Below are 12,758 nucleotides of genomic sequence, written 5' to 3' on the forward strand. Positions count from 1 at the left end.
CAATTGGTGGTTCGCGTCTGAACACCTTTGATTTTCTCCCCAAACTCAAGGTACTTCGGTGGTATCATTATCGCATGGGATCACTCTAAGTTAATGGTACCCTCATTCACAAAGGGTACCTTCTCAATTACAATTGAATTCACAAATCATTCTAATAATTCAATATGGGCTTGCACTAGTGTTTATGGTCCTAATGCTAGCTCACTCGTAGTAGAATTTTTGGAAGGAACCGCATACTATCGTAAATCTTCATGCACCACTCGGATTATTTGTGAGACTTCAACACTTTATTTACCTTGGAAGATAAAAATAAAGGAGACTTAAATTCTAGAGATATTGCTAATTCCCAAAAATACCTTGGTGATCTTAACCTGATTGACCCCCCTTTACATGGGCGGAACTTTACATGGACAAATGGACAAGTCGATCCCTACCGGGTTCGTGCTCGATAGATTCCTTTATTCTCACGATCGCCCCTATTATACCCTAGATCCTTTCAAAGTGCTCTACCTAGAATTGGATCGATCATTCTCCAATCGAATTTGGAAACCATCAATCCCGCTCCCGTATTTTCGATTTGAAAAAAATCTTGGTACACTAATGAACACTTCGAAAAACCTAGTCCACGATTGGTGATGCTCTATAAGCTATGAAGGTCGTGGCGCTTTCATCATTTCTAAAAATTCATAAACTTGAAAACAAAACTACGCATTTAGGGCAAAGAGACATTTGGAGCTTCAATATTCATAAAAAAACTCGCTTTCGAATTAAATTCTCTTGATTCCCTACATGAAAGTAGATCCCTCATCGAGCAAGAACTTAATCGTTTATCTCTTATCCGTTCTGAGCTTTATACTATTCTAAAACAAGAAGAAATCTACTGGAAACAACGTTCTCGGATTACTTTGGCTCAAAGAGGGTGATTCAAACACTAAATTCTTTCATATGCTAGCTAATGGTAGAAAAGAACAAAAACTTCATTCCCCGCATCCATGATAATGGACTTTGGATTGTAGGAAATCATGAAATTAGTAAAAGTCTTCTCTCGAACACTTCCAAGCCGTGCTCGTGCATCCAATTACCCATGATTCCTACTCAATTGGCAATATCTATTTGAGTTCAAGGATAGAGTTGACCTCTCTTCCCTCGAACAACCTTTCACCACGTAAGAAATTAAGCAAGTCGTGTTTGAATTAAATGCGGACAAGGCTCCCGGACACGATGGTTTCCCGATATTCTTTTTTTCAAAAGCACTGGAATTTCATCCAGGAAGACCTTATTAAGCTTTGTGGTGACTTCTACAATGGTTCTATTAATTTTGAACGCCTTAATTGGGTTCATATCGCTCTTATCGCCAAAACAAAAAGCTCCTCATCGAGGTTTTCGAATTTTAGACCTATTAGTCTCATCAATTCTACTTGCAAAATCATTTCCAAGATTCTCGCCTCTAGGTTGAGTAAAGTGATTAATCTCATAATCGATAATTCTCAATTTGGTTTTATTAAAGGCAGATGCATCGCAGAATAACATTATTCGTCGCTCGAGAAGTGATTTTTAATCTTCAAAAAAAGAAAAAGACTCGGATTTGCTTTTTAAAGTTGATTTTTGCTAAAAGCCTTTGATTCACTTGACTCGAATTTTCCTTCGGAGATTCTAGCTGCTGAGGCTTTGGCAATCACTCGGATTAATTGGATACATACCATTCTCGAGACTCGCAAAAACACAAATTCTCATCAATGGTACTACCCAAGGGGTATGTACTGCTGTAAAAAGAGGTTTAAGACAAGGTGATCCCTCTCACCTCTTCTTTTTGCTTTTAGCAGTGACGCTCTCGATGCTATGTTCAATCACACTATTAATTCCAAAGTTACGGCGGAGTTCAAATTGACCATGTTAATAGCATACGTCATTTACAATATGCGGATGATCTAATAATCTTCTCTCTTTGGAGGGCATGATGATCTTCAAATAATCAAATTAATTCTTTATCTCTTTGAAGGTTGTTACGGACTTTCAATAAACTTCTCAAGAGTCGTCTATACTCCACAAATTTTGGATTTCAACCTCACTCTTCTTCGCAAGAATTTTTAAATTGCAATAGGGATTGTCTTCCTATTACATACTTGGGAGTTCCCTCTCGGAAGAGCGGCCTAGATGACAAAATTGGACAAAACTTATTGATTCTGTCCGATCTAGACTCACTCCCTGGAAAGCTTTATACCTTTCCCTTGGGGGCCGTCTAACCCTTATTAACTCCGTTCTCTCTATCCTACCTGTTTACTGGATGTCAGTATTCAAACTACCAATTTGGGTTATTCATGAGATCGACAAGATTAGAAGAGATTTCTTATGGAAAGGGCCTGATCTTGGATCTAAAGGGTATCGAGATTAGTCGCTTGGAAAAAGGATTTGCCCCCCGTTTCATGGGTGGATGAGAATTCTTGATCTTCGAGGAGTTCAACAAAGCCTTACTTGGAAAAATGGTGGTGGAAGATCACTACTACATCGAATTCTTGTTGGTCTAAGATCTTAAATGCAAACTACTCTTTTTAATGGATCACCTGGATACCTATTTCAACATCCACCAAGAAATAAATCCTTCTTCTGGGCTGGGATTAACACCGTTCTTACTCCTTTCCGAACATGCATAAATTACCAAGAGGACTCTTATTCCTGGCCACTCGAAAAATGGCATTTTCTCGTCAAATCATTCTACAATTTCTTAATTGATCGGAGGGCTTGAAGTCAACTTTATTCTCATTTACGAAAATCCAAATCCCCAAGCAAAATCACTTTATTCTGCTGGTTGGTCAGAGAAAACAAAATTCTTACTCTTGACAATCTATTCAAAAAAGGTTGTAATCCTAATGCCACTGACACATGCATTCTTTGTCATAATAACTCGGAAACAATGGAACATCTTTTTCTTGATTGCAAATATGCGGAGCGTATTTGGTCCTTCTTCAAACAAAACCTTGATATTGAGTCTTCCCCATCCTCAGTATCTAATATTTGGACCATTTGGATCCCCTCATTAATTTCCTCTCGTCGGAACCTGGGGGACCTCTGTTCTAGAGCCATAATCTGGAATATTTGGCTTGAACGAAACAATCGCATTTTTAACCTTACTTGCCTACCTATTATTTCAATTTTATACAAGTCTGCTAATATGCTGCTTTCTTGGCTTTCAACAGATTTAGAGAACCTTCATCAGGATACCACGGAGGCCACTCAGAGGATCAAGCGCTCTCTCAACTTCCTGGGCACTAGATCCACTGATTTCATCTGCGATTCGGTTCACACTGCTGATCAGGAGTAGTCCTCCTATCCTTATTGCTGGGTAGGCCTGTGTCTCCAGACGGTTGACTTCGCCGTCCCAGCTTGTCTCATTTTATCTTTCTTCCTGTCTTGATTTTGCTCACTGTTTTCCTCATCCCTGGTGAGGATTTCAGCTTGTTATTTTATTTTAGACTTTTTCTTGTTCGCGACCTTTTCTACTGTACTCCTCTGTTTCCTTCTTTTTAATAAATTAGTGGTTTATCCACTTTATTCAAAAAAAAAAAAAAAAGACGTGTTTGGTGGTGATGGAGTGAAATGCACATGGGATAATGTATGAAGTCCTGGTGGAGGAAAGAAGTCCAATAATTAGAAGTTGAAAGTGAAACTTCAAGGAAGCAATATCACAATATTGGAGAATATTGATGGTAATGGATTTTTTTTTTTAATTTTTAATTGTTTGTGAAATGAGTTACCAGGTAACTTTTTTATTGACAGCTAGACAATTATAAATTGTACAAAGATTGATACGGAAAAAACTAAAATAAAATCAAAACTAGAGCATTTAAATAATACACTAATTTTTTTTGTGATAAAAGTGGATAAACCACAACATTATTAGCAAACTGGAGAACAGAACAAGCTGAAGCAGTACAAACTAAAGCTAACAATCCCAAGCGGAAGCATGGGTAGAGAAAAGCAAAAGAACAAGAACAAGAAGAATAAGAAGTACATCACCAAAGGTGATGCACTTCTAAAATTACACACTAAAGCAGCAAAAGAAGAGAAAACTCAGAGGAGTTGATGAAGTTTGCTAGAAGGTGATGGAGGTCAATTTATGTTTGAAGGAAAAGGGGATCAATCTTGAGGTGGTTGTGGTGCCGCAATGTTGGGATGCTCGCTCTGTCGCTCGTTTAGGAAGGTAAGGGAACGCTTTAGATTCTGGATGGAGTCGCTAGGCAGCAGTTGGTGTGGATCTCTAGCTGCAGAAAGCCATGCCAGAAGCAAGTGAATGATTTTAACAATAATTGAATGCAAAGGTAAAACAAGAGAGTTAAAAATTCAATTGTTTTTTCAAGTCAAATATTCCAGAAAATTGATTTTGAAAGTAGATCATAAATAAATCGATGTTGAACATCAATGGATGGTATCCAAGACGTCCAAACCTTTGAGATTGAAAGGGGATGGGAATGGAAGTTTGGAATTTGATGGAAAAATGCCCAGATGAGTATTGCAAAATCACACCTTAGAAGGAGATGATTTATTGTTTCAGACCCCTTGTGACATAGAACAAAAGTATTAGTGGCATTTGGAATGTTACAACCTCTCATGGCTAGATTGGTAAGTGTTAGAATTTTATCCTCACATGCTAGCTAATAGAAAAGTGTTATTTTGCTCGGGCAACCAGCTCCCCAAAAAAGTGGGTACAGAGGGCTACGAACCTCTCCATCTATAAGAAATTTAGATGTATGAGTGAACTGTAAAATTTTTGTTGTTTTCTAAAGACCAGGTTTTCATATCATCTTGCTCACTAGAACAATTAGGAATAAACAAGACCATTGGTTGAATTTCAGAAGGGGTGACTGTTCTAAAGATCAACACTTGATCAGTAAATGCTTGTTTGAATTGTCTAATTGTAATCCAAGGGAAGATGCAATCATTAAAAAGATTCGGCCATAAATCTTTAGGTTCTCTTCCTTCTAACCAATTATCATACCACAAAAATGTCGAGGGACCATTTTTTTATGGTAATCGAGGAACAAAATCAGAAAGAAGGTAGATTTTGTAAGATTCCAGCCCAAAAGAATGATTTGTTCCTGGGTGAAAAGTGAAAAAGTGGTCTTGGAGGTCCTCTGTTGAGGTAGTTAAAGTGAATAACGTTGGACCGACATCCTTTCTAGCCAATATAGATTTTCCACCACCATTTACCTAGTAGGATCCTGGATATTTAGAATTCCCCATCCTCCCATATTTCGAGGCCTACAAATTCTTTTCCAGGCCACTAGGCGAATACCTTTATATCCCAAATCCGATCATTTCCAAAGGAAGTATCTTCGAATCTTATCTATCTTTTTAACTACCCAACCTGGTAGTTTGAACATAGACATCCAATATATTGGGATCAAGGTCAGAACAGAATTAAGGAGAGTGAGGCGACCTCTTAGAGAAAGATAATTTGCTTTCCAGGCTATTAGCTTAACTTGAACCATGGAAATAAGCTTCAACCAATCCTGATGATTTGGTTGTCTGCTTGAAAACGGGACCCCTAGATAAGTGAGAGACAGACAATCCCTCTTACAGTTGAGGCTGCATTTGGTTGAAAACCAAATTTGTGCAATATAGACAATTTTTAGTATAGTTAATGGTGAGGCCTGAAGATCCTTCAAAAAGGTAAAGAATTAGTTTGATGATTTGGAGATCTTCCTGCCCACCAGCTGTAAAAAAAGATGAGATCATCTACGTATTGTAGATGACAGATGTTTCGTAAGTATTAAAGAGGTATCCCGAAAAAGATATTGGAGCGTTGTGTATGAAAGAACATTGCACTTAAGGTATCCACCGCTAAAGCAAAAAGCAAGGGAGAAAGTAGATCTCTTTGCCTTAATCTCCTCTTGCAATGGATGTATCCATGGGGAGCACAATTGACCAGAACCCTACCTTAGCGGTGCTCAGAATGTTATGAATCCAGGTAATCCAGCAAGGTCCAAAACCTCGAGCTACTAACACATCCAGAAGGAAATTCCAATCTAGTGAATCAAAGGCTTTTGCAAAATCAACTTTGAAAGCATAGCCTATAAACTTTTGTTTTGGAGATTGAAGATCAATTCCTGAGTATCGACAATGTTATATCTAATACACCTGTCTTTTATGAAGGTTGATTGGGAATCATCTATAAGTGTATTGATCACTCGACTAAGACAGTTAGTGAGTAATTTAGAAATAATTTTGCAGGAAGAGTTGATGAGGTTGATGGGATGAAAATCATTTACTTTTTTTGGAGAATTAGATTTGGTTGTAAGGGCTATATTGATCTAGTTTAGTCGTTCTAGGTTTGCCCTACCCTCAAAGAAATCAAAGCAAAGTTTGGTAATAGAGTCTTGGATGACATCCCAGTGTTTTTGGGAAAAAAACAAGGGAAACCCATCAGGTCCTGGGGCCTTATCTGCCCCCAAGTCCAAAATAGTTTGTTTGATTTCTTCAATTGAAAAAGGGCTCTCAAGCGATGAGAGGTCTAGTCTCTCTTTAAAGCAAAACACATGATTCCAATCTAGAAGAAAACAGAAGGATCTAGAAGACCCAAGGAGAAGTTGGTAATGTTCTGTGAAAGTCTTTCCTAGATTTAGATCTCCTTTAATCCAAGCGCCATTGTGGAAAATTCGAGGAATAAAATTTTTATTGTGCCTTCCATTAGCCACCAAACGGAAAAATTTAGTATTGGAATCTCCTTCTTTGAGCCAAGTAATCCTGGAGTGTTGTTTCTAGTATAATTCCTCCTGAAGTAAGATGAAGAAAAGTTCCGACCTTAATTGAGCCAAGAGCTTAGTTTTAGAATTGGTAAGTGGTCTACTTTCGCTGCTGGAATCAAGAGAGTCGAGTTCCAACAGAAGCGCATTCTTATTTAACCTAATTTTCTTTAGATCCTTCATTAACTATCTGGGTGTGGGATCGAAAATATGCATCTGGCATCATGAAAAGACACCAAACGATATATCGAAGCACAAATATCGTATTTGTTTTGTGTGGGTTCATTCATTCCTAATAGGGGCAAGCCCCTATTATTAATTACCCCAGATTAGAAATCTTAGGAACCTCCGATTAAGGGCAAAAGTACAAGTAAAAGCAAGAAAATTTGCGAATTATGAAATTTGTTATTTTATTATATAAACATATTTATTACATCACTTATATATATATATATATATATATATATTTTATATATCATTTTTTATTGCTGCTGCCTGTGCCTTGTCACTGCGTTGCATGCCACTGCATATGCCTTGTTGCCATTTTTTTTTAGATCTCGTTATTGCCTTGAGATTCACCACTGCCTATGTTTTGTCACCACATTGCATGTCCCTCCATCATTTTAAAAAGTCTTTCTCATTACGGCCTTATATATATCGGTTTTTATCTTTCATATATGTTTTTCTAAGAAAAAGAAGTCCGCTGCCGTGAGTTGAACATTCATGCTATAGCTTCTGACCAAGTAATTTTATTGCCGCTCTGGTATATACCATCAATATTTGATATATTTATGGAACCCCTTTTTTTTATTGCCATACATTCTATAGTCTTCTTCATGGTTCATATCATTGTAGTCACCATCTTTTCCTTTACTCAATCAGCATAGTCAACATTCATTGTTATTAATCATTTTTATAATCAATTTAAACCTCTTGCGAAACTCTATCATATATATATATATATATATATATATATTCTTATTTATTTTTTTTATTTTTATTTATTAGGTAATGTTAGCTACATTCCCAATGTAGATATGCAAGTTCCTCATCATTCAACGTGCATGGTAAGTTATTATTTGTTTGTTTTTATTTATTTATTATTTTTTTTGTCTTGAGATAACTCAATGTTTATCATCATCATTCTCGTCCCATGCACAAAGGTGGGTCCCGGTTTTTTTTATTATTATTTTTTATTATCTTTATACTTTCCATCATTTTTCCATTTCCATGCACGTGAATCTCATCATTCTGGTGAAAATTTTTTATTTCAATTTATTTATTTATTTATTTTTTTTTTTTTGGTGGGCCTTACATATATGTTTTTTTTTATAGTGGGCCCTTTTCATTATTATGCACAAATAATGCACGTTTGTATGGGGGACGCACATGGGCATTCTATTACTTACTTTTTTTTTAACTCATGCATGTATGCATGAAATTCTTTTGTTTTATATTATGCATGGTAATCCTGGCTTCTAAATGTATGAGCATGCATGCATGCTATTTGTTTAGAGCTCCATGTGCATTTTTTTTATTATTTTTATTATTATTTTTTTTTTGGAAAAAACTATGCATATACCATTGCATACAGAAGTCACGTGATTTTTATTTATTTATTTATTTATTATATATTTTTTTTAGCCTGGAACCTAATAGTCTATTGGTGGTGGCCCCGCTTTTTTTCTTTATTAATTAATTAATCGTTTATTTTTTATGCATGTCTCAAGAACATGTTTTCCATCATTTTTTATATGTTTTTTTCTCATTTATTATATTTTTTTTTTTAATTTTCTTTTACTTTTCATCTCATGCACATGCATGCTTTATGCCCTTTTGAATTCCCATGCACGTGAGGACCATTCGTTGTATCGAATCCTTCTGGTATGAGACCATTCAAAACACATGGCTTCCCCGCCATTGCTTCCCTTTGATCATGATGAAGGATCTAATCCTCCTCATATCCCGTCTAGCTTTCCCAGCCGTCCGATCTAGATCAAACGGCGGTAGGGAAATCTTCAAAGGTGGTAAGTTGTTTCGCAGTTATGTGGTCACGGACCCTAGGATGCTCAAAAACGGTTTTGATCTCCAGACCTATAATTCAAACCATCTTCTCCAATCCCTCATCAACAATGAAGACCTCTTTGAAGTTGCTCGCCGGAATGCTTCTCAAGAACACCTTCACTGCAAACCGGATGATCTCCGGATGCACCAAGTTCGGCGAGCTTGATGAAGCCCGGAAGCTGTTTGTGCTCACCACCGAGCGCACTAAGGTCACCTGGACGATCATGATCGGCGCATTCTCGCAGTTGGGTTGTTCCAAGGAGGCGTTCGAGCTTTTCAATGATCCTCACGCTTCACGTTTGGTGAACCAAATTCATGTTGCAAAATCTGGTTTTGGGAGCACACTGTTAGTATGCAACACCTTGGTGGATTCTTATTCCAAGTGTGGCCTCATCGATGTTGCTCGATGCCTTTTCGATGAAATGCCGGAGAGGGACACAGTGGCATACAATGCCTTGTTGATGGGTTATTCTAAAGAAGGATTCCACGGTGATGCTATGAAGCTCTTCATGGAGATGAGGAACTTGGAGTTGAAGCCCTCTCAGTTCACTTTCTCTGGAGTTTTAACTGCCGGAACAAGGCTCGAGGATCTTCGGTTTGGGCAGCAGGTTCAAAGTCTCATCATCAAATCAGACTTTTATTGGCATGTGTTTATTAACAATTCATTGTTGGATTTCTACTGGGAATGCAGGTGCATAAGTGGAGCTACAAAGTTGTTCGATGAAATGGCGGAGAGGGATAATGTTTCTTATAATGTGATGGTCTCTGGGTATGCATGGGCTGGGAGGACTAAAGAGTTTGGGAAACAGCTCCCTTTTGCTAGTATGTTGAGTATCACGGGTGCCTTGTCGGATGATAGATGATCTTGTCGGAAATGCTCTTATTGACATGTATGCAAAGTATGGTGACTTGGAGACTCAGGGAATGATGTTCGAGAGTAGAACAGATAGAAACACGTTTCTTGGACAGCAATGATCTCGGGATTCATTCAGAATGGACTTCATGAGAAGGCATTGACTTTGTCTTGTGAAATGAAAAGAGCTGGTGCAATCCCGGACAGGGCCACGTTTTCGAACATCCTACGTGCTTCGGCATGCCTTGCATTACTTGAACTTAGAAAGCAGTTTCACTCATATATAATCCAATGCAGCTATATGTCTAGTGTGTTCTGTGGGAGTGTCATGCTTGATTTATACGCAAAATGTAGCTTCCTAACGGACATCGCTCTGCTATTCAATAAAAATGCCCTGAACGAAACATCGTCTCATGGAACACCATGATTGCTGCATATGCACAAAATGGGCGGGAAGTGTGGCTTTTTGATGGGACGTGGCGGCGAGCGGCTAACGAGTGGGACGGCATGCTTGGCGGCATTATCTCGACCCATCAAGCATGCCGCGGCGATGATCAATAGCGCGGTGATCTGGCGGCGACAACAACAACGAGAGATGAGTGTGGCATGCTTGGCGGGATTATCTCGACCATCCAAGCATGCTACGATGGTGAATCAACTGCATCGGTGATCGAGCGGCATCACGGCGGCGAGTTTATATATATATATATATATATATATATGAATACTGGGAGGAGGGAGAGAGATGAACACCTTCTTCGTTTTCTTTCCTTCTTCCCTCTTCTTCCAAAAATCCTCCTTTTTCCTTCCTTCTTTTTTTTTTCGCCCTTCTTCCTCTTCTTAAAAGAACTCTAAACGATCCTTATCCTCATCCCCCAAAAAGCAATCCATCAATCTTATCCTCATCCTAACCCCCCTCACAACAAAGCAACGAATTTTTTTTGAATTCTTTTTTTTGAATTTTTTTTATAAAATTTTAATTAAAATTATTATAAATTCAAATCTCAAAATTTAAATTAAATTTTTTTTTTAAAATTTTAATTAAAATTATTATAAATTCAAATCTCAAAATTTAAATTTCAAAATTTTTTATTTATTTATTATTTTATTATTATTATTAAAAATTTTATTATTATTATTTTATTATTATTATTTGATTTAATTAATTTTTTAATATTTTATTATTATTATTTATTATTATTATTATTTATTCTATATTATTTATTTATTTATTTATTATTTTATATTATTATTTATATATATATATATATTTTTTTAAAATTCACTTAACTGAATCTATCTCGGGATGTGTGTTTGGGCTATCCTAAGATTTGGGATTGCCTCGAGATAGGTGTTCTCAGGGGTAATCTTGTAAATTTTGCATTCATGCCTTGAGATATGTTCTCGAGGGCAATTTTTTTGTAAATTTTGCATTTATGCCTCGAGATATGTTCTCAAAGGCAATTTTGTAATTTTGCATTTTTGCCTCGAGATATGTTCTCAAGGGCAATTTTGTGAATTTTTATTTTGTATTTGCGTTGGAACTTGCATTGTAGTCCAAGACAACCAAATAATCGATTAAGATTAAGATTAGGACATATAAATTTTAAATTCTAAATATATCTATGATTAAGATATATTAGAATTTAAATTAAATTGGAATTTGATCTCCATTAGGACATTAAATTTTATTAGGACAAGTGTTATATTATTTCTATATAAACACTGGGTAAAACAAAGCCTTTATGGTATGGTGACACCCCATGCATAGATCTTCTATAAGCCGCTAATCTATCCACTCTCAGAATGATTTCAGACCCCACAACTAGTTGTACTTGTTTCAGTTTGTAAATTTGCTAGAGTAAATCTCCACGTATTAAGGTCACATATTTGATTTAACAGTCATTGAATTGTTGCACCGTCTGAGAGTGCCACATCAATCCTCATCTTTCTGAACTGAGTCGCTAGAATGAGTTGGACCCAGTCAATGTAAGAACTCCATGAGAAGTCAGCTAAGTTTGATCTTGCAGCAAACTAAAGTAACATCCAGTTTCACAGCAAATCAACAACAAAACAACAAGTAGAGAAGAACATAGATCCAATTCATTCATCAACGTGAAGAATGTGAAGAGAAGAAAGAATGAGAAGAAGCGAGAAAGGGGTGAAGAAGAAGAATCAGGCTTTTCATTAAAAGTTGTAATGCAAAATTACACCAAAGCTTGTATAACAACAATATTTATACAATGTTTTCATTACAACTGTCTTCATAACCATTTTAATTACTATGCTGACGTGGCTAAGTTAACCATATATTGAAGTGTCTATAACAGACTTAACCACTTGTTGACATGTCATGAAGCTCCAACGGTTACTTGAAATGAAAAGAAATCTTCAGAGAAACTTCAACAGTTCTACTTTTTTCTTCTTTAACTTCAAAACTTTAATAACAATGTTTCACCATATATATAAACTAATTGCTTAATAGTGAGTTGGCCCATATGACCTGGTGAAATGGATGCACTCGATTGCTTGGACACCAGACCTGTCTTCACTTCAGCTGATTTGGCAAACCAAGTAACTTGTTGGGTTTTGATGATTTGGATGCACCTTAGGAATTTGGTGGAGCCATTCCTCGACCAATGGCATCGTGATAGGCACCGGGGCAACCTGCTTATGATGAGGGGATCTCGTATACTACTACATAACTACACTTGTACAATGGTTACCTTATAGCGGTTATAAAATTGTTACAATAAGCTATCTATTGCAATGATTTTGTAGTGATTTTATATAAATGTAGTCAATTTCTCAAGTAAGTATTACATTTGACTCAATCTGTTGCAAAAACGGCTGCATATAATTAGGATAGATATGCAGCGGTTAAACAATCGTTGTAAATGTTAAAAAAAAAACAGTGGTTCATAACCGCTGCATATGTTGTTTTTAATAACCGTTGCGTATGTGTTATCATATGTAGCGGTTTTTTATAACCACTGCGTATGTGTTATGATATGCAGTGGGTTTTTTTAAAAACGCTACATATGTGAAAATAATGCATAAGTTTCATAAAACTTATACTTAAATATGTCAAAATCAATAAA

The 12,758-nt window shown here is 36.6% G+C and overlaps 1 protein-coding gene across 1 annotated transcript; it reads left to right on the forward strand.

The window, feature by feature from the left end:
- Positions 1–8,872: 8,872 nt before the first annotated feature.
- On the forward strand, positions 8,873–9,667 carry LOC120266742 (putative pentatricopeptide repeat-containing protein At2g01510). The gene has a single exon (XM_039274405.1). It carries the CDS (start codon positions 8,873–8,875, stop codon positions 9,665–9,667), a length of 795 nt encoding a protein of 264 aa, XP_039130339.1.
- The last annotated feature ends 3,091 nt before the right edge of the window (positions 9,668–12,758 follow it).

Source organism: Dioscorea cayenensis, chromosome 8 (assembly GCF_009730915.1).
Source record: "Dioscorea cayenensis subsp. rotundata cultivar TDr96_F1 chromosome 8, TDr96_F1_v2_PseudoChromosome.rev07_lg8_w22 25.fasta, whole genome shotgun sequence".
NCBI lineage: Eukaryota > Viridiplantae > Streptophyta > Magnoliopsida > Dioscoreales > Dioscoreaceae > Dioscorea > Dioscorea cayenensis.

Excerpts from the sequence above, each read along its gene's own strand:
- LOC120266742 (XM_039274405.1), top strand. The coding sequence starts at position 8,873 with ATGAAGACCTCTTTGAAGTTGCTCGCCGGAATGCTTCTCAAGAACACC.